Genomic DNA, 20,232 nt, shown 5'->3' with positions numbered 1-20,232 from the left:
AGACTTATTTGATCTCTAAAATTCTAAATTCCTACATTCCACTCTCTGCCCACAGCCTCCTTTATCTTCCCATCTTTCAGATGCCCTCCCTCCTATTAGGTTTTTTAAACTTCTAATAACCTCTTACCCTTGACCTCTTTGATTTTTTTTTTCTAATCTGATCCTTCCTGGCTTTGTGTGTTCTTTCCAGCTCATATGCCAAGGACCATCCCTTCACTCCTTGGCCACTTTGTTTCATTGTCCTTGAGCCCTCCCATCCAACATATTCTCAACCCTAGCTAGCAAGATTTCTCCGCCATACCAAGTGATAGGTCTATAAATTCTTGCTTCTATAAATTCTCTGCTCACCTGGGCCCCCCATAAATAAATAAATAGATGATCTTTTTCTATTTTTTCACACTTTTTTTTTCTTTACCCCACATTCCTCCCCCATTGTTTTCAGTATATTTATTAATCAATCCACTGGTTTATTCATTCAGCAAACACATACTAAACACCTACTCTGACGGGCATTGTGATAGGAACTGGCATTACAAGAATAAACAAAATGGGCACGGTCCTTGCCCTCATGGAGCTTACAGGGTATAGGGTGAGTGTCATAACAGCAGCACAGAACAGAGAAAATTATGCCCATGTAAGGAAATCAGAAGAGGTTTTCTGGAGAAAATGGCATTTAAACTTGTGGATAAATAGGGAGTCAACCAAGCACAGGAAAAGTGGAGGTGAGAGGGAATTGGTGGAGAACATCTCAAGTCATAGCAGCAGCATATGAACATCCATATGTGCAAGAAAGTATCATGTGTCTGAAAGACAGAGCAGTGAGTGAGCAGAGCACTTGTAGCATGAGGTGAAGAGAAGTGAGGGAGTCCATGGGGGAGGTAGGCAGAGGCTTAGATCATGCAGGGGTCTTGCAGAACACATGAAAAAGTTAAATTTAACTCATAAATAATGGAGAGTCATCAAATCATTTGAAGCTGTGGAGTGATGTTACCAGCTTTGTTTTAGAAATACCACGCTGATTGGACTTGTGGAGACTGGAGGAGGAGTCTGACAAGGAGGAGGCTAGTGGGTGTTATAGGAACCTTGGTGGGGGGTGGGTAATGCTGGCCTGAACTGGAAAAATGGCAAGAGGGCGAAAGTGGATGCAGGAGCTCTTTATAAACAGAGAGGTCAGCAGGACTTGGTGACAAAATGGATGTGGAGTTTGGAAGAGAGAGAGGAATTAGGAGTAGAAAACCTGTTCTACTCATTTGCTAAAAAAAAAAAAATGAGGCTGTCTGGTTTGATTCCCTCAGCTTTCTGCTTCCTCCCTCAAATTTTTACCTGCATCCTTCTCAATATTTTCTCCTCTCTTCCCATAATAACGAATAGGTATTCTTCTATTGAGGTCAGTTCTCCATCTGTACTTCCATCTCCTCCATGGATACTTCTTTTAACTGATTATTCCATGTCTTCCTCATATTTACAGTTCCTTCTTTCCTATTACTCCTGGGAGCACATCAAGATCCTCCAGTCCCTCTTATCCTTCTTAAACCCTATAATACCCCTTTAGTTAAGAGGCTTTCTTACTTTACTTTGCTCCCACATTTTGTGAAAAATCCCCTGCTAATAGCTGTTTCCACTTCTTCACTTCTCATTTACTCCTGCCTCTCCTGTGTAACTGCTCTCCCTAAGAGAAAGGTACCTCTCTCCTGTCAAAACTGGGGCATTTTTTTTTTTTTTCAAAAGTCCTCAACTGCTTGATCTCTTGGCAGGAGCTGACATTGTTGAGTTTTCTTTTCTTATTGAATTGTTCTTGATTTTGGCTTCTGAACCACTGTTTTATTCTATTAACATGTAATGAGCATCCATGTGCTAGCCACACTGCTAGGTGATGGGAATGGAATAAAGTCTTAGCAAACACTGTTCCTGCTCTCCAGGAGTTGCCACTTTAGTTGGGGAGAGAGAGAGAAATAAGCAGATGATTTCTATCACTGTGTTGCCATGATTACAGTATGATGGCATTGTGCATCTCTCTCCAAGAGCTCCCTCTGGATATTCTGTCTCAGTATGCTTTAAGAGATCCTTTGCGTGGCCCCTATATGTTACTGTTGTTTAAGGTTCTGGCTTGGACTTTCTTATTATCTCAGAGGTGTACAGCCCTCTGGGTCATGCGTCCCATTCATTTCCAGGATTTGACTTGTCTTCTACAGGCTGAAGACTCCCAAATATCTCTCTTCTGAGTTCTAGACCTGCAAACCTGCTGCATACTTGATCTTTACTACATAGCTCACAGGCCCCTTATTATGTGCAAACCTAAACTCATTTCTTTTCCAAATGACTGTTTCATGATATCCATATGACTTAGTTTGTAAGCTGAAAACCCAGAAATTACCAGTAGCATTCTCTTCTTCACATGTACCATAATCCAGAAGGTTCTTGGAACTTATTGATTCTACGTCCTCTCTGGCAGTCTCCGAAGCCCCATCCCTTTTCTCCATCACTTCTGCTGTTGCCCTTACCTTACCATCAGAAGATCTTCTAAATGATCTTCCTATACTTTGCTCTTCCCTCTTCTAATCAATTCTTCTCACTATAGCAAGAGAGACTTTCTTAAAGTGTAAATCTAGTCACATCACTGTCATTCTTCAGTGTTTCATTCTTTTTTTTTTTTTCAATTAAAATCTCTACTTTTTGATGAGGCTCATGAGATCGTGCTCTGACTCCTCAATCTCCCTAGCCACATGGCTTGTCCCATTTTCTTATATTTTGAGTTTCAGACATTTTTAATTCCTTGTAGTTCCCCCAAAGACATGGCATTCTTTGTTCCTGGCTCTTTGCATATACTGTTATGTCTGTCTAAAAGGCCCTTCCACTCCTTTCTTCTCCTAGCTAATCCTTTCTCATATTCAGATCTGATTCCATCAGGACCTCCTTTTGTTTCACTCTTGTTATTGCCTCAACCCTGTTCTGTCTCCTTAACAAGGCTGGGATCCCCTTGATGCAAGGTTGCACATCACTTATTCTTTGTGACCCAGGGTCCCAAACATATGGTTGGCAATGAACAAATGAATGATTACTTGAGACACCTCAGCACACCCTTCACCCTCACTCTTCAGAAGACTCTTGTTCTCAGATGGCCATATGATCAGGGAATTTTCACATCACACATTTGCCCCACTGCAGACATTTCCTTTCTCCTTCTTCACAACTTTTCCTTTCTCACCCCATGTTCTCTCCTCTGTCTCCATTTTACATGGGCTTCTCTTTTCCTGGTTCCTGTTCCTCAGTCCTTTCTGAACATTACTTCTTTATTTAATCATCAGATATTTAAGGAGCTCTGGAAGCTTACAGACCCACATCCACTGGGCCAAGTATCTGTTTAGGTTATTGGAAGGAATGAAAGATGCCAAAGTTGTGACCTGTCACAAGGCACTACAATGCTTCATTATCTCCTCCACTCAGCACCAGTGACTTCCTTACTATTAGTTCAGTGACCCCTTCTCAGACCCCCATCTTACTTACCAGATCCCTTCCCTGAAGTATCCTAGGCTGTTCCTTCTTCTAATGTACCACCTACTCACCCTGAGTCCAATTCGGGCATTTTGGTCCTGCTTCTTCCTATCTTAGATTCCCTGATTCATGTGCTCTCCTCCTCTTCCCTCTCTTGCTGTTCAGTTGTAACAGAAGCAAACCTGGCCTCTCTCCTCTCTGATGCACTGTACCTGTTAGCAAAAGCCACTCTCAGAGGTTCATGCTGCTAGATCCCAGCTTCTCACCAGCTTCTTGCGACCTGCCCCTTCCTTCAGCTCCATTGTCCCTATTCCCTATGTTACCCTCTGAGACCAGGGCATTTTCAACCACTGTTTCTTGGAAGGGGCTTCCAGGTGCCAATGCCCTTCTTTGAGTGGTCCACTTGGAGCTCAAAAGCCTGAGTCAGGGTGCTCCTCTCCGTTCACTTAGCACACTGAAATGTCCTTGTTTTTATTTCTCTAAGTTGTTCAATGGAAGGAGCTTATTATCACTCAGAGCCTAGAACTTGCCTCCCATATGGCTGCTGGGAAAGGAAGAAGACAAAGAGGAAAGGTGGGAGGGAGAAGGATGGCTACACTTCAGACCTTCTAGCCACATCATTTATCATCTGGGTGACTTGCTTCTCTGAGTTTCCTTTCCTCAGGTAAGAATGGGGATAGTGATATTGCTTTAAGAAACTTGTTTTGGAGGTTCAGGAAAAAAAAGTATTAAGTGCTCAACTAATAACTTAATATCAGTTTATTTATTTATTTTTGCAATGCTGAGGATCAAACCCAGAAATTATATGTCTAAAATCTTAGTCCTGTACTCATTTCTTCTGATCCTCAATTTATTACTTCTTCAAATTTATTCTTCCTTCTTTATACCTTTTCAATATTTTAAATTTATTTTTATTATAGAGGATTTTAAACATATGCAAAACAAATGTAATGGTAAAATGAGCCCCCATGTAGTCATTACCCAGCTTCAACCACCAGAAATATATATATCCTTGTTTCATCTTTACCTTACTCACTCCCCACTTTCTTCACTTGTAAAGTTTTTAAAGTAGATAAGTCTGACGTGCTCAGTCTTAACAAATGAACATTCCAGTGTAACTCACACCCCTATGAACAGAGACTGAGCCTTTCCATCATCTCAGAAAGTCCACCCCCCGGTTGTTGCTGCTGCCTCCAGTGTATTTCTTCCTTAAAGCAATCTTTCTTTATGTTTGTCTTCTGCATATTTCTACCTGTTACTAAGTCTTCAGCTGAATGAAAAGTTTCAGGTTTTGAAATGTAGTCTTCATAATGGAATGATAAGGATTCAGTGGTCTTAGTTGGCTAACTTCACTGCTCTGGGCCCAAGGTGGGATACAACATCATGGCAGAAGAAAGCAGCTCAGGACATGGCAATCAGGAAGCAGAGTCCTTTATATCTTTTGATTGCTATGTCTTCACCTGTCCTTACAGCTCTGGCCTTACTAGCCTCCTCTATAGCCTGCACTCTGATTGTCCAGGTCCATTTTGGGGACCAGACCCTTGCTGCTCATCACCACCACCTCCAGTTCCCTCTGTCTACATGGCCTATGCCTACCTTGATCTCCATATCTGTGAACACCATGAAGGCAGATACTTGAGCTTTCTGGTCACTGTTCTATTTTGCACTTGGTATAGTCTTTAGCACATGGTAAGTCTTAGTATATATTTGTTGAATAAATCTATCAGTCACTTCACACACATGACTTTGGTCCTCCATTTCCTTTCCCCATATTTTTCTTTCATTCCTAGAGGCCTCCAAGCATCCTCCATGTTCTTTCCCTCCTCTGACCACTGACCCCATGCTTACCTGATCCTCTATCTGGATTGACAGTTACCTCAGTATTGATCTTCTCTTCCTTTAACCTATCCTGTGCATACTGTTAGATATATTCTTTTCAAGCAAAATGTTGATCATTCTCCTTCCCTGTTCTGTTGCCTAGCCAGCCATATGACTCTTTGTCTGAGCATACAAAGCTCCCCACCAGTAATTTAGTCTAACAGAAAGCACTAGCTCTGGAATCCATCAGAACTGCGTTCTAATGTCTCTCTACTGCTTTCTTTCGGCTTCAGTTTCCTAATCATCAAGTAACACTTACCCAGTATTATTGTGGCGTGTGTGTTGCAAAACAGTAGCAGCTAACATTTATTGAGGCTTCCCTATGTGTCAGATATTGTGCTAAGTGTTTTGTGAGAATTGTCTAATTTAATTCTCATATCAGCTATGTAAGGTCAGCACTTTAATCCCTGTATTACAGAATAGGAAATGAAGGCTTAGGAAGGTAAATAACTTATTCAGGGAAATGCTGTAAGTGTCCAAGTCAGGATTTGAACTCAAGTCTGACAGCAGAGCCTGTCTTCTCAGCCACTGTAGTAGTAGCTCAAGCTTGCATATTTACTGCTGTGTGCCAGTCACTGTTCTAACTACTGAGTATGAAATAGTAGGTATTATTATCATACCCATTTTATAAATGAGGAGATGAATGCACTGAGAAATTAAATGGCTTGTCCAGGGTCATAGGGTCAGTAAGTGTGAAGCTGGGAGTCGAATCCAGTGATTAGTGTTTTAATCACAATCCTGTCCTACCTTGTTATGGTACATTGTCTCCCTATATTAGGAAAGCAGTAAATGTGTATTGGTGAATGAATCTATGCTGAATTTAATTTGGTCTCTGCCCAGATCTGAGTCAATATGTTCTCCCATTTCCCACTGCAGGAACCCTGCACTCTCACCACTCTCCTGACATGATTCTCTCCAGCATCACCAGTGACTTCCTTACTATTAGTTCAGTGACCCCTTCTCAGCCCCCATCTTACTTAGACTCTCAGCAGCATTGGAAACGATCAATCTCTCCTTCCTTTTTCAAATGATTCATCCTTCACTTCTGTGATGCTGCATCCAGGAAAAATAAAGGTATCCTCTACTGCCTCTTCTGTGTGCCTGTTTCCCAGGGTTTTGAACTAGATTCTTTTCTCATGCTATACATCCTATCTGATGGGGGTCTCCATACCCATGGCTTTCAGTTACCCTCTGATTTGTCCAAATATCTCCAAACCCGTCCTCTTTCTTAAGCTCTGGGCCTGCAAATCCAACTGTCTGGGACATGTCCATGAAAGGATTCCAACAGGCAACCCTCAAAATGACTTCTTCTCTTCAGTATCCTAGTGGCACCACAATGATATCCACACTGGGACTCTGGGAGGCAGTCTGGAGTCTAGAGCCCAAGAGCCCTCATCCACTTCACCTCCTCACCTCTTTGTGTCTTCTAAGAGCCACAACTGATAACCTGGACTATTACAGGTTAGCTGCACCCTTGGTCTTTCTCTTGCTTCAGATTCTCTTCCTTCTTCAGGCCTCTAGTATCTTCCTAGGACCCTCCCTTCACCCTCTCCATAATTTCTTCCTCTCCATCTTTTTCCTTCTTCCTAAATCTCAGACAACATGAAAGCATAGTCCTGGGAGCAAATTAAGGCTGCATTAACTCAGGAAAATTGTTTCATTCTAAGCCTCAATTTCCTCACTGGAAAATGGAAGCTGGAATTCCTTTCTCACAGGGTTGTTATGATGATTAAATGAGATACTGTCTGTGAATTGCCTGGCATGGGGCCCAGTATGCTGTAAAAGCTCAGAAAAAAACAACTCTGCTACTCAGGTCTGTCCTGACCTGAGTCACTAGAGTGCCTTCTGAGACCTGTCCTCAAGAGAGACAGAGGCAGGCCCTGGCACTGCCCTGGCCACTGTCCCAGGGATATCCAGGGAAGCTAGTCTTCTTTCTCCTCCCACAACCTCCTCTCTCCCCCTCCCCTTCTTCTAACTGTGTTCCTGCCCCTCTACCCCTCTCCAAACCTTTGGCTGTTCTTGTCTCTGCTCACTCTTTCCTCTGCAGTGCATATTCACTCTCCCTCAGTCTTGCTACCTCTCACCCTCCCACCAGAACTCTTGCTTCTCTTTCCATTTTCTTTATGTCCAGCTCTGTATCCCCACCTCCCTTTGCTCACTGGGGCTACCCTCTTCTTCCTCCATTTCTAGCTCCTCTGCCTTTCACAGCCACCACCCCTGTTGTCCTCTGGTCCTGCCCCTCGCTGGCTCTGGGACAGGAAGTTGAGGGAGGAGGCCTAAGCTGTGCCAGCTCCCCCAGCCTGCTTTCCTTTCTCTACCTTAGCCACTCCTATGCTTCCTCCTGGAGAGCACCCCCTCCCTGTGGTCCCCTGCTCCTCCCTCCAGCCCACCTCTCTTTCCTCTCCCATGTTCCTTGTTCTCCCAGGTCCTACAGACACACAGGCCAGGGATGGGGTTTGCGGGGAGGCTGTGTTAGCTAGGAAGGGTGAATTGACATCACGTTTCAGGCCCCAATGAACAGTCTTGCCCCTCCCCCTCCTAATGAGAACCAGCTGTGTTTCCAGAGGCCCAGATGTGGGGATAGAGGGGGAGAGTAGGATAGAGTCAGAGGACCAAGTAACAGGACTGAGAACAGAACAAGGGCATATAGTAAGGCAGAAATGAGTAAGAGAAAAGATGTAACAGATTGGGTGACAAGACAAGATGGACAGGTTAGGCCAGCCCTGAGACAGGATAGGACAGATGTGGAGAGGAAGAGAAAAGAATGGGGAGGGAGAGAAGTCTTAGGGAAGAGGCAGTGAGAAACACTGGACAGATGGGAGAGATGGTGCTGAGAACAGGCTGGAGAGAGGATGAGACGGTCTCGGGAGAGAGTCTGGAGTTCGAGTTTGGAACTGGAAGCTGTGGAGCAGGAAGTGATGAGGCATAGTCCAGACAGAGGCCCCAGGGACCTAGAGGTCACAGCTGCAGCCGCAGAGCTGACCACGAGTGCCCCGGCAGCATGTGTGAGAGCACGCCTGCCTGTGGGTGGGTCCGCAGGCGTGTGCGCGTGTGCCTGCCTTGTCAGTCTGTACATTCATGACAGCAGGCTTGCCCATGGTGTGTGCATGTGCCTCTTTATATAGGGGGGATTTCCAAGGGTGCAAATGTGCCTCTCCATGTGAGGTCCATGAGAAAGTGTCTTCATTTGTGTGCATACGTATGCCTGCATATATTGCTAGGGGGGCTTCATGTAAATGAACAGGCAGTCTGTGTGTGAAAATGGGCTTCTGAACACATGTGAGGAGGGTGTCTGTGTATGTGCCGTGGCTGTGTGTAAAAATGCATCTGTGTAAGTCTTTCATCTATGTCTGGCAGTGTGTGGGTCTGTGACTTTGAGCATGTGCCTTTGTGTGTAGGAGTGCACTGGGGGGAGTTTATAATGAACAGGGACCCAGGTTGGGTAATGAAGAGAGCATGGAGATCTGCAGAGTTTGGGAGAATGGGCTGCTTTCACACAGAGCATCTGCCTGGGCCTGAATCCTTCCTCTTCAAAGCTGATCATTCATCTGAGCTTTAATCTCATACTATTGATACATCCTTTCTTCCAGAAAATGTATTGACTGTGAACTATGTGCTATGCTTCATGCTACACATAAAAGTGACTAAGATATACCTCTGGCCCTTAAACAGCTCATTGTCTGGGTAGGGAGAGAAATAGTTATAATACAAAGAGTGATATATACATTGACCTCATTGTCCATTACCTTCTCTTCCCCCAAACCACTACTGCTTTCTCTCCATTGACTGATTAAATGAATAGGACTAACCTTCAACCCTTGACCCCTAATCCAATCTCTGGACTTAGATTCAAGTGTTTTACAGATAAGGAAAATAACACTAATACTGAACTCAAATCCAGCCCAAACTCCAAAGCCCCTGCTTTTTTTGTGGCCTTGCACAGATGGGAGAGATGAAAGTTTGAAGCTTAAGTGGAGGTCAGAAACGCACTTCCCTTCAGAGGACAGGAAGTCCTAGAGCAGAACAAATCTATAAAGACTCAAGGACAAACTTCTGTAGCTACATATTGACCAAAATGTCTTAGGGTCGTGGGCTTACCTGTTTGTGTGTATGTCATCTGAGTTGGCATAACTGTGGACATTTCTTTCTGAGTGGTTAGTATGTGAGTGTGGTGATGTAGAAGCATGAAGCTCCAACCACTGATTCAGCACTGATTGTCTGCTCATGCTATTGCTCTACTAAATGCCAGAGAAGCAGAAACCAGCTAACACCTGCTACTACCCTCAAGGAGCCTCCAGTCCTGTGCAGGAGGCTCATGAATACATCAGGGCTGCAGTGCAGTTTATTGCTGATGTGTTGCAAAAGCAGTGGGAACCCAGCAAAGCACAATGGGCTCTGCTTGGGATGGCAGAGGGGGTATGTCAGAGAACAACTCATAGAAGACACGACATTTAAACTGGGTCTTGAAATTCAAATAGGAGATGGCCACATGGAGAGGATTTTTAGAAGCTATCTCAGGATGAGATCATACCACATACAAGGCAAGGAGGAGTTACGAAGGAGCATGCGACATTTAGTCTTAGAATGCAAGGCATGGTGGGGAAGATAAAGGTAGGAAACACAAGAGAGGTTGACAGGGCTCAGATTGCAAAGACACACTAAGAGGTTGGATTTTATGTTGGAAATCAGAAGTTCTATACCTAGTATCTATGAATCCTTTGAAACTTCAGGCACAAGTTTGTATCTGTGTCTATCTGCATTTCTTTTTCTGTGGAGAAGCAGTTTTCTGCTGTTAGTAATGGGGAAGTATTGAGAACCTTTAACCAGGAGTGGTTTGGTAAGAGTTGTGTGGCTCTCTGGCCTGGTGGAGATATCAGAGGGTCTGAGCCAGGAGGCAAGGGGACCAGTAAGGAGTTGTTGTAGGAATGCAAGAAGATGACAATGGTTGGCCTGGAAGAGCAGCATTGTGGAAAGGGAGGAAAGGGCAAAACTGAGACATGTTTAGTTAAAATGGTCAGGTTTTAATGACAAAATGGAAATCAGATTGAAGAAAAGCAAGAAAGCAAAGACAGCTTCCAGATTTCTGGCTTGGACACCTGGATGGTGTCCACCTGGACAACTGTTGTTCATGGGAAAGGGAAGGGAAGAGGAAAATCAGTTTGAGGTGAGGTTTGGGAATATGTTGTGAAATCCGGTATTTTGCTAGACATGGGTCTCCATAGAGTGGCTTCAGAGCTGGAAATGGAGATTGGAAAGTCACTGGCAAATAGATGGCACATAAAAAGTGGTTGATACATTTTAACTGAGGCATGAGAGTAAATAAGATCACCCAGGCAGAGTGCAGAGAATGGGAAGAGAGAAACCTGAAGAGCCTCAAAGGTGAAGGGGTGGGCAGAGGATGAACTTGTGAGGGAGACTGCGTAGTGGACTGGGAAGCATGTGGAAGCAAGGCAGGGGGTGGGGTATTACAGTATGAAGCCAAGAGGTGTTCCAGAATAATCCAGCAAGAAGATTTAAAAATGACCATTGGATGTAGAACATGGAAATGCGTGGAAGCTTAGTGATAGCAATGTCACAAGAGAGGATGCCTCACTACATGCAGCAGGAGGTGTGAAAAGGGAGAAAATGGGGGGAATGAAACCACCTTTCATAGAGGGCAGTGGCTTCCAAATGTCTCTGTTTCTTCCTGCAGCTGCTTCCTTTCAGCCTCTGTTTCCATCTCTCCACTGATTCTACTCTTACTAGTCACCAAATGCCTCCTCTGGGTCTTTAGGCCTCTTCCTTGAAATTTAGCAGCATTTGAAACCTGTTTCTCCTTAGAGCCAAGGCACACTCCTCTTGGGCTGGCTGTTCATCCCTCCCTTCCTCCCTCCCTTTCTTTCTTCCTTTCTCTCTCTCTGACCAATTAACTCTTTGTCCATCTGATAGTTAAGGCCAGAAAAGAGGCTCACTCCTCACTGCCTGCTTCCAAGCAGTCATTAAACCCTGCCTGTCTCCTCTACCTTCTAATCCCCCTCATATATCATATCCACTTCTCACCACTTTAATTTCTAACACTCATCCAAGTCACTGTCAAAGCAATGTCATCCCCTAGACTCATACAGGTACCTCACCATCTTATCTGAATGCCATTGTTTTCCAAAGGGCAGTGATAAAGATGCTCAGACAATGTAAGTCATATCATGGCACTTCTTTAATACTTTAGTGGCTTCCATTTGCAATTAGGATCATGTTAAAATCTTTAGTAAGCTTCTGAGTCCTGCCTTGTTTCATACTCTAAGTCCCTAGCTCTACACCTTATGTGCATCACCGACCAACCCACCCCAAATACTCTTACCCTTTCTAAATCTTGTTCACTCTCTCAGAATGCTTTCCTTCCGATATCCCTCCACCTCTGCCCAACACTGCATAACTAGCACCAACATCTACTCACTGTTTATCTCTAAACTTGAATGTCACTTCCTCAGAAAATCTCTTGCTGACTCCCTGTGTTAAGCTCTTTACATGTTCTCCTGATTCCTGTACTTCTCCTTCATAGCCTTGATCATATTTATAACTACTTGCCTAACTCCTGACCTGTAGCTTCATGAAGCCAAGGCCTGTTTCCTTTATTCACTGTTGGGTTACCAGTGCCTCCATGTAGGAGGTGCTCAATATCTTGTTGAATAGAGAGGGAAGCAGGGCTAAGACTAGAGCATACCTAAATACTGGTAGAAGATTCTAGCAGAGAGGAAAAGGTTGACAATTCAGGCAGGGCTACCAACTACATGGTTATTGAGCCTGAAAAAGGCATTAGTTCTGGATGACAGAAAATAAGAAAGGATTGACTAAATCTTTAAGTCTAGAGATAGAAGAGAATTTGTGGGCATCAGACCTGAAATATAGGAAGCAGAGTAATCTGAGAGGGCTCGAGGTAGGATGAAGACTTGTGAGGGCAAAGACTGGAGAGACCTTGAGGAATCCCAAAGCACAGGTTCCTGGGACTGGAGATGGGTATGTGGCAGCATGAGAGTCCTGCTGGAGAATGTCTGCATTTTGGTATGATCAAAATGACCCACATCCCAATCTCTCTGGACTGTTGATTCCTTCTCTAATGACCATTTTTGTTTTGCTCTTCTCCTCAGTCAGGGAGCCTGAGGGCATAAGTTCGACCTGAGATCAAGCTGGGCCCAGAATCTGGCCTGGAGCAGGAGCCTCAGGCACAGCTGGACTGCCCCTGTCATGCAGAAGGAACTGGGCATTGTGCCCTCCTGCCCTGGCATGAAGAATCCCAGGCCCCTCCTCCTCCTACCACTGTTGGTGCTGTTGTTGGGAAGTGGTGTGCCAGGCACCTGGGGTCAGGCTGGGAGCCTGGACCTGCAGATTGATGAGGAACAGCCAGCAGGCACTCTGATCGGGGACATCAGTGCAGGGCTTCCAGCAGGCACAGCAGCTCCTCCCATGTTCTTCATCTCTGCCCAGGAGGGCAGTGGTGTGGGAACTGACCTGGCTATAGATGAACACAGTGGGGTCGTCCGTACAGCTCGGGTCTTAGACCGTGAGCGGCGGGACCGCTACCGCTTCACTGCAGTCACTCCTGACGGTGCCACTGTAGAAGTTACAGTACGAGTGGCTGACATCAATGATCATGCTCCAGCCTTCCCACAGGCTCGGGCTGCTCTGCAGATACCTGAACATACAGCTCTTGGCACGAGGTACCCTCTGGAGCCTGCCCGTGATGCTGATGCTGGCCGCCTGGGAACCCAGGGCTATGCACTATCTGGTGATGGGGCTGGAGAGACCTTCCGACTGGAGACACGCCCTGGTCCAGATGGCGCTCCCGTGCCTGAGCTAGTAATTACTGGGGAGCTGGACCGAGAGAACCGCTCACACTATATGTTGCAGCTAGAGGCCTACGATGGTGGTTCACCACCCCGGAGGGCCCAGGCCCTGCTTGACATAACACTATTGGACATCAATGACCATGCTCCGGCTTTCAATCAGAGCCGCTACCATGCTGTGGTTTCAGAGAGCCTGGCCCCTGGCAGTCCTGTCTTGCAGGTATTTGCTTCTGATGCTGATGCTGGTGCCAATGGGGCTGTGACTTATGAGATCAACCGAAGGCAGAGTGAAGGTGATGGACCCTTCTCCATCGACGCACACACAGGATTGCTGCGGCTGGAGCGACCACTGGACTTTGAGCAGCGGCGGGTCCATGAACTGGTGGTGCAGGCACGGGATGGTGGGGCTCACCCAGAACTGGGCTCAGCCTTTGTGACTGTGCATGTGCGAGATGCCAATGATAATCAACCCTCCATGACTGTCATCTTTCTAAGTGCAGATGGCTCTCCCCGAGTGTCTGAGGCTGCCCCACCTGGACAGCTTGTTGCTCGCATTTCTGTGTCAGATCCCGATGATGGTGACTTTGCCCATGTCAACGTGTCCCTGGAGGGTGGAGAGGGCCACTTTGCTCTAAGTACCCAAGACAGTGTCATCTATCTGGTATGTGTGGCTCGGCGGCTGGACCGAGAAGAAAGGGATGCCTATAACTTGCGAGTTACAGCCACAGACTCAGGCTCACCCCCACTGCGGGCTGAAGCTGCCTTTGTGCTACATGTCACTGATGTCAATGACAATGCACCTGCCTTCGACCGCCAGCTCTACAAGCCTGAGCCATTGCCTGAGGTTGCACTACCTGGTAGCTTCGTAGTGCGGGTGACGGCCCGGGATCCTGATCAAGGCACCAATGGTCAGGTCACCTATAGTCTGGTTCCTGGGGCTCACACCCACCGGTTCTCCATTGATCCCACCTCAGGCATCATCACCACAACTGCCTCCCTGGACTATGAGTCGGAACCCCAGCCAGAGCTGATTGTGGTAGCCACAGATGGGGGCCTGCCCCCTCTAGCTTCTTCTGCCACAGTTAGTGTGTCCCTGCAAGATGTGAATGATAATGAGCCCCAGTTCCAAAGGACTTTCTATAATGCCTCACTGCCTGAGGGTACCCAGCCTGGAACCTGTTTCCTGCAGGTAGGTAGGCCCTGAACACTGTACTGTGGGCAGGGGGGATCTGAGCAACATAGGGGACCTCAGAGTAGGAACCAAGCCTTGCAGGTGCATATGTTGGTGATGACTTATGTCAGAGGGTTCAATCCTATCCTTTGAGCTCCAGAGCCTGTGCTAAGGGTGGGGGATTGTTGAGAAGATAAGAAAGTAAGTTACAAAAGCTCAGGCTAGTAATTTGGCAGTTGAAGGAATGTAGATTATATATAAAGGAAAAGTTTCTTGCAGGGTCAAGAAGTGAAAGAAATAATCTCAAAGCTGTTCTGAAGGGCTAAGATGGAGATTCTGTAGTTCCTGTCTCCTCAGGGAGTTGCCAGCATTTATGAAGCCCTTCATGCCTAGTCCAGTGCTGGGCTATGCTGGAAGAAATCTCTGTCCCTGCCTATGGAACTGTGCCTTGATGGGACACGTGGGCTCAGAGATGAGGATGAGAGGTAGCAAGAACTATCTAGTGAGATCCTGATGTCCAGAGCAGGAAGGCCTCTCTGGGGAAGAGACAATGGACAGACTGAAGGAAGCACAGGCTGGCATCAAGTCAGGCCTGGAAGACGCAGAAGGAACATGAACCTTGAGAGGCAGTCTGAGGCCACAATACAGAAATCCTTGGATACCACACTGTGAGTCACTAGGTCCTTACTTGGAAAGCAAAGGAAGTCACTGAACTTCCTTGAGATGGAACGGTCATGGTTATACACACACACACACACACACACACACACACACACACACTTATTTATTCATTTTAAATAACTGACTTTTAATGGATCAGTGGGTGAGTGATAAATCATTCCTTGGCACTACAAACCTAGCACTGTGTTGGATCCAGAAAACAGGTCTTAGGCAGGTTCTATCTAGACAGGGAGATAGACCACCAGCTAGTGCTGTAGCAGATGGCATATGATGTGCTCTGGAAGCCCAGAGGCAGGGCTTTGAAGAACTAATGAGATTTTGCCAAATAGATAATGTAGGGTACATGGACAGAGATGCCAATCCTACAGAAAAAAGGACTGATGAATAAACATCATGACATGTTGAGACTTAACAGGTTGTCCTTGACTGTACTGATGAGAAAGAAGTGGGTTGAAATGAAACAAAATAGTAGATGGGGCCAGATCACCATCTTTGGCTTAGGACTCACAGGAAACCAATGAGGGGCTCTGAATAAATCTAATGTCTTTTGGAAATATTGCTTTGGCTGCATCTTAAGTATAGCTGGAGGAGAGAATATTCCTCTTAAAAGACTCATGCTTAAAGTCTGCTGGACCCCTGAGTATCTCCTCAGTGGCTGCTTTTGGCCTAGACTTCCAGGCTAGTGCCTGGACCTGGCTGACCCTTTGGCATCCAGCCAGACTGGATATTTGCCTGCCTGCTGCTGTCTGGCTCCCACCACCCACTCTCCCATGTGTTTACTCTTCCTCTTGGCCAGGACCAATGGGTTATTGCTTCCAAACGTATTCTCTCACCATTAGTTCCTAAAGCAAAAGGGCAACTCTCCGGATGGTTTCCAAGAGTTTTTACTATTAGTAACCATGAAGAAGAGGTACAAATGACTATTGGGGGTTTATAACTATACAAAGTCTTGACGTTTGACTTATTCAATATACATTTATAGAATCTGTACCATATGCCAATCACTGTACTAGAAATGCAGTGTACAGTAATGAACAAATCAATCCTACCCCTCATCTCACATAGATTGTAGTCTAGAGCAGAGATTCATTTGCAAAAAATAGATTATTACAATAAGAAAACCTCCATAGTGGGGATATAGGCAGTATGAGTGTTTCCCAAGGGAAAGAACCCTTAAATGAAGACCTGAAGAATGAATAGGAGTTTATGAGGGGACCAGACAGGGGAAAGGTTCCAACCTAGGTGACATACACATAGAAGTGGGAGAGTCTGACTTGTTCAAGGGGCTACAAGTGGTTCATTATCTCTGGAGTTTAAGATATGAGATGGAAGAGTGCAAAAATGAGATTGTGCAGGTAGGTCAGACAATGAGCAGCCAAACCAAGCAATGTGGGCTTTTTCTAAAGGGAACATTGAAGATTTTTTAGTACACGAGTGAAATGATCATATTTGTTTTCTCAAATGGTAGTCAGTTGTTCATGACTTTGGGTAATTTTGCCCTCAGAAGAGATATTTGGCGATGTCTAGAGACAGAGATTGTCATAGCTGGTGGGATGTTACTGGCGTGTGGGGGATAGGATGCTGTTAACCATCCAATAATGCGCACAACATCCCCAACAATAAAAAATCATCTGGTTTAAAATGTCAGTAGTAGTACCAACATTGAGAAACTCTGTGTAGAGTAGAGGTTGGAGGGTAGGACACCTATGAGAAGGGAATTACAATAGTCCAGGGAGTGTTGACTTAGGCCTAATCAGGACAGTGATAATGGCAATGGGTAGGAATAGACAAATAGTAGAAATGAGGACTTACTGAGTCCCTGGCTGATTGATATACCAGGTGAGGAAAAAGGAAAAACTGATTTCTGGCTTGAGCAACTGTGTAGATGGAAGAGTCATTAGAGCAGGTTTGGAATGATCACGAGTTTAGTTTTGGATATGCTGGATTTAAAGTGGCTGTGGGACATCCAAGTGGGGATGTTGAACAGGCATCTGGATATACACATTTGCAGTTTAGGGTAGTTGTCCAGACCAGAGAGAAAGGATTGATGATGACTGAAGCCAGGCAAGTGAAAGAGAAAACTGAAGAGAGTGTGTAGGATGAGAAAAGGCCAAGGAGCAATTTCAGGGAGCATCAGTATATGACAGCAAGCAGAGTAAGAGGAGATGGAGAAGGAATGGAGGATGGTGAAACAGTGAGAAAAGGAGGAGGAGAATATAGTGTCCAGAAATCAAAGTAGGAAATGCACCTAGAAAGGAGGTCAGGATGGACAGATGCAGTGAGTTAAGAATCTAGTAGGAATTTGAGAGAGTTCACATATAAGGGTCTTTCTTCTTGAAATAGTGCATCTGGTAAAGAGCCAGGGATTGGGTGGAGACAGAGGAGAGGAGTGAGGTTTATTACAGCATTTGGGGCAGCAGGGAGAGGGAGCTGACCAAGGTTGGACTGAGAAGCTGAGCTGAGAACCCACTGAAAAAGGAGATTGTGTTTGCTGTGAAACCTCCAAGCAGGAGCTGTACAGGTCAGGAAATTCACTTCTGCCTTGGTCATTTCCAGTCAATGCCCCTGTGCCTTTGGGGGTCACTTCCTGACAACTTCCCCTGACCACTGTTTATTGCTTTCTTCCTGCTGCGAGTCAGAGGGCAAAGGTCTTTAACAGCTTCTAAAGATGGTGCCACAGCTGTGCTGCTGCCCACAGGGATTGATGCAGGGGGAAGTCTGTCTCCTGGGATATCCGGGCCCACAGCCACAGTTAGAGTAGGAACTGTTTCCAGGGTTCAGCTGTAGCAGGGTCTTAGTGTCTCCAGGAAAGTAAACAATGGCACAGATCACTTCTTTCGGGGCCTGGGCAACAATCAGTAATCCTTGGCCAGCTTTCTCTCTGAGCACATTTTCTGGCTGAGAAAGGGAACGCTCCATCTTCCTTTTGCAGCATATCATGACCCTGAGGTCCTTCTACTCACAAAGAGCACTTTGTCATAGCCTGCAGCAGTCAGCACCAGCTAACTCACTATTGAGGGCCTAATGTGGACCCAGTGTAAAAAAACTTAGTATGAAAGAAGGTTTTGTTACAATGCAGTCTATCAGAATGTCCATTTTCTCAATCAACGAATACACATAGGGCATCTATTGTGTATTTGGCCCTATCATAGGCAAAAGGTGCATGAGCCACACGGATAAATCCATGGAGCAGACCCCATAGTGACATCAGATCTCATTGTGTAATGATCAACTCAATAAAGATTAGACTCATAATTTCAATCTTAATAATTATATGGGTCGGTCAGTTCTCCATTCAGGGAGATTAGGACATTTGGTGAGGGTTATTAATTTCTGTGTGAAATTTGAGGTTCCAGCCCTCAGCACTTATCTTTGTAGGTACAGTTGGTCCTTGTTATTTGCAAACTCACTTATTCTCTAAAATATATTTGTAACTCCAAAAATCAATACTTGGAGCCCTTTTGCAGTCATTCTCAGACATAGGCAGAACAATGAAAAATTTGAGTCACCCAATATGCACATGGCCAGCTGAGTTTGAAAAAGTGATGCTTTGCCTTTTGTTTTAGCTCCTATATAAGTTAGACCTCAAAAACACGTCTACTTTTTGATTTCTAATTAATGCTACTTTTTTTTTGTGGTTGTGTGTATGAGAGAGAGAGAGAGAGAGAGAGAGAGTGTGTGTGTTTGCTATTCCAAATGCTCTCTAGGCATAGTGCTGGAGTACTATCTAGTATTCCTAGGCATAAGAAAGCTTTGATGTGCCTTACAGAGAAAATGCATGTGTTAGATAAGTTTATTCAGGCAGGGGCTGGGATTGTGGCTCAGCGGTAGAGCACTCGCCTAGCACATGTGGGGCCCTGGGTTTGATCCTCAGCACCACATAAAACTAAATGAATGGAATAAAGCTATTGTGTCCAACTACAACTAGAAAAGTAAATTTAAAAAAAAAGTTTATTCAGGTATAGTTATAGTGTTAATGGCTGTGAGTTTAATGTTAATAAATTGTCTTTAAACAGAAACACACATCAAACAAGGTTATGTATTGACCATTTAACAAAAGAGTTGTGACCAGAGACTCTCAGGAACCTACCAAGTGGTGAGGTCTGGGCTGGGAACAGGTTTTGGTCCACTTACCTTCTTCTGGCCAAAAAAATGGGGCCTCACTCACTCTATCCTCTCCTCAGGTGACAGCCACCGATGTTGACAGCGGCCCATTTGGCCTCCTCTCCTATTCTTTGGGTGCTGGACTTGGGGCCTCTGGGCCTCCCCCGTTCCGCATTGATGCCCATAGTGGTGATGTGTGCACAACCCGGACCCTGGACCGTGATCAGGGGCCCTCAAGCTTTGACTTCACAGTGACGGCTGTGGATGGGGTGAGTAGGCAGACCTTGGGAAGGGAAAGTGGAGTAGAGCACTCATCAGGGCCAGGCAGGGCCCACCTGACCTATGGTTGCATGTCCCACCAGGGAGGCCTCAAGTCCATGGTATATGTGAAGGTGTTTGTGTCAGATGAGAACGACAACCCACCTCAGTTTTATCCATGGGAGTATGCTGCCAGTCTGAGTGCTCAGAGTACACCAGGCACAGCTGTGCTAAGAGTGCGTGCCCACGACCCTGACCAGGGACCCCATGGGCGACTTTCCTATCACATCTTGGCTGGTAATAGCCCCCCACTTTTTGCCTTGGATGAGCACTCAGGTAAGGATCCTCCCATTACCAGGACCTGGCCCCAGGCTCCTCTCCCCAGTAAATGTTGTATTGCTTTCCCTTCCAAAACACTTCCCTATTCTTTCCCTTATATATCTCTGATTCTATCCCTTCTTTAGGGTTGTTGACAGTAGCCTGGCCTTTGGCCAGACGGGCTAATTCTGTGGTACAACTGGAGATTGGAGCCCAGGATGGAGGTGGCCTACAGGCAGAACCCAGTGCCCGAGTCAACATCAGCATTGTGCCTGGAACCCCCACACCACCAATATTTGAGCAACTACAGTATGTTTTTTCTGTGCCAGAGGATGTGGCACCAGGCACCAGTGTGGGCATAGTCCAGGCACACAACCCACCAGGTATGATTTAGCATTATACGCACTTGGTGCCACATTCAGATATCCCAGTATAGCCCTCTAACACCATCTCAAGGTGCCCTACAGTATCATACTATAGATAGCCCCAATAATAAACACTGTGGAACAT

At 45.6% G+C, this 20,232-nt stretch overlaps 1 protein-coding gene across 1 annotated transcript in view; it reads left to right on the top strand.

The window, feature by feature from the left end:
• The first annotated feature begins 3,948 nt into the window (after positions 1-3,948).
• Positions 3,949-20,232, top strand: part of Dchs1 (dachsous cadherin-related 1) — a 28,123-nt gene continuing 11,839 nt past the window's right edge. Inside the window, exons 1-5 of the mRNA XM_015477580.2 lie at positions 3,949-4,156; positions 12,495-14,379; positions 19,227-19,415; positions 19,509-19,740; positions 19,869-20,105. Of these exons, the coding sequence (XP_015333066.1) occupies positions 12,592-14,379; positions 19,227-19,415; positions 19,509-19,740; positions 19,869-20,105 (2,446 nt within the window). The 5' untranslated portion in view covers positions 3,949-4,156; positions 12,495-12,591. The remainder of the gene's footprint in view (positions 4,157-12,494; positions 14,380-19,226; positions 19,416-19,508; positions 19,741-19,868; positions 20,106-20,232) is intronic.

The sequence above is a fragment of the Marmota marmota genome, unplaced genomic scaffold (genome assembly GCF_001458135.2).
Source record: "Marmota marmota marmota unplaced genomic scaffold, marMar, whole genome shotgun sequence".
In the NCBI taxonomy this organism is placed as follows: domain Eukaryota; kingdom Metazoa; phylum Chordata; class Mammalia; order Rodentia; family Sciuridae; genus Marmota; species Marmota marmota.
The sequence above is the reverse complement of the archived record's forward strand: the minus strand, read 5'-3'. Positions and strand labels throughout refer to the sequence as shown.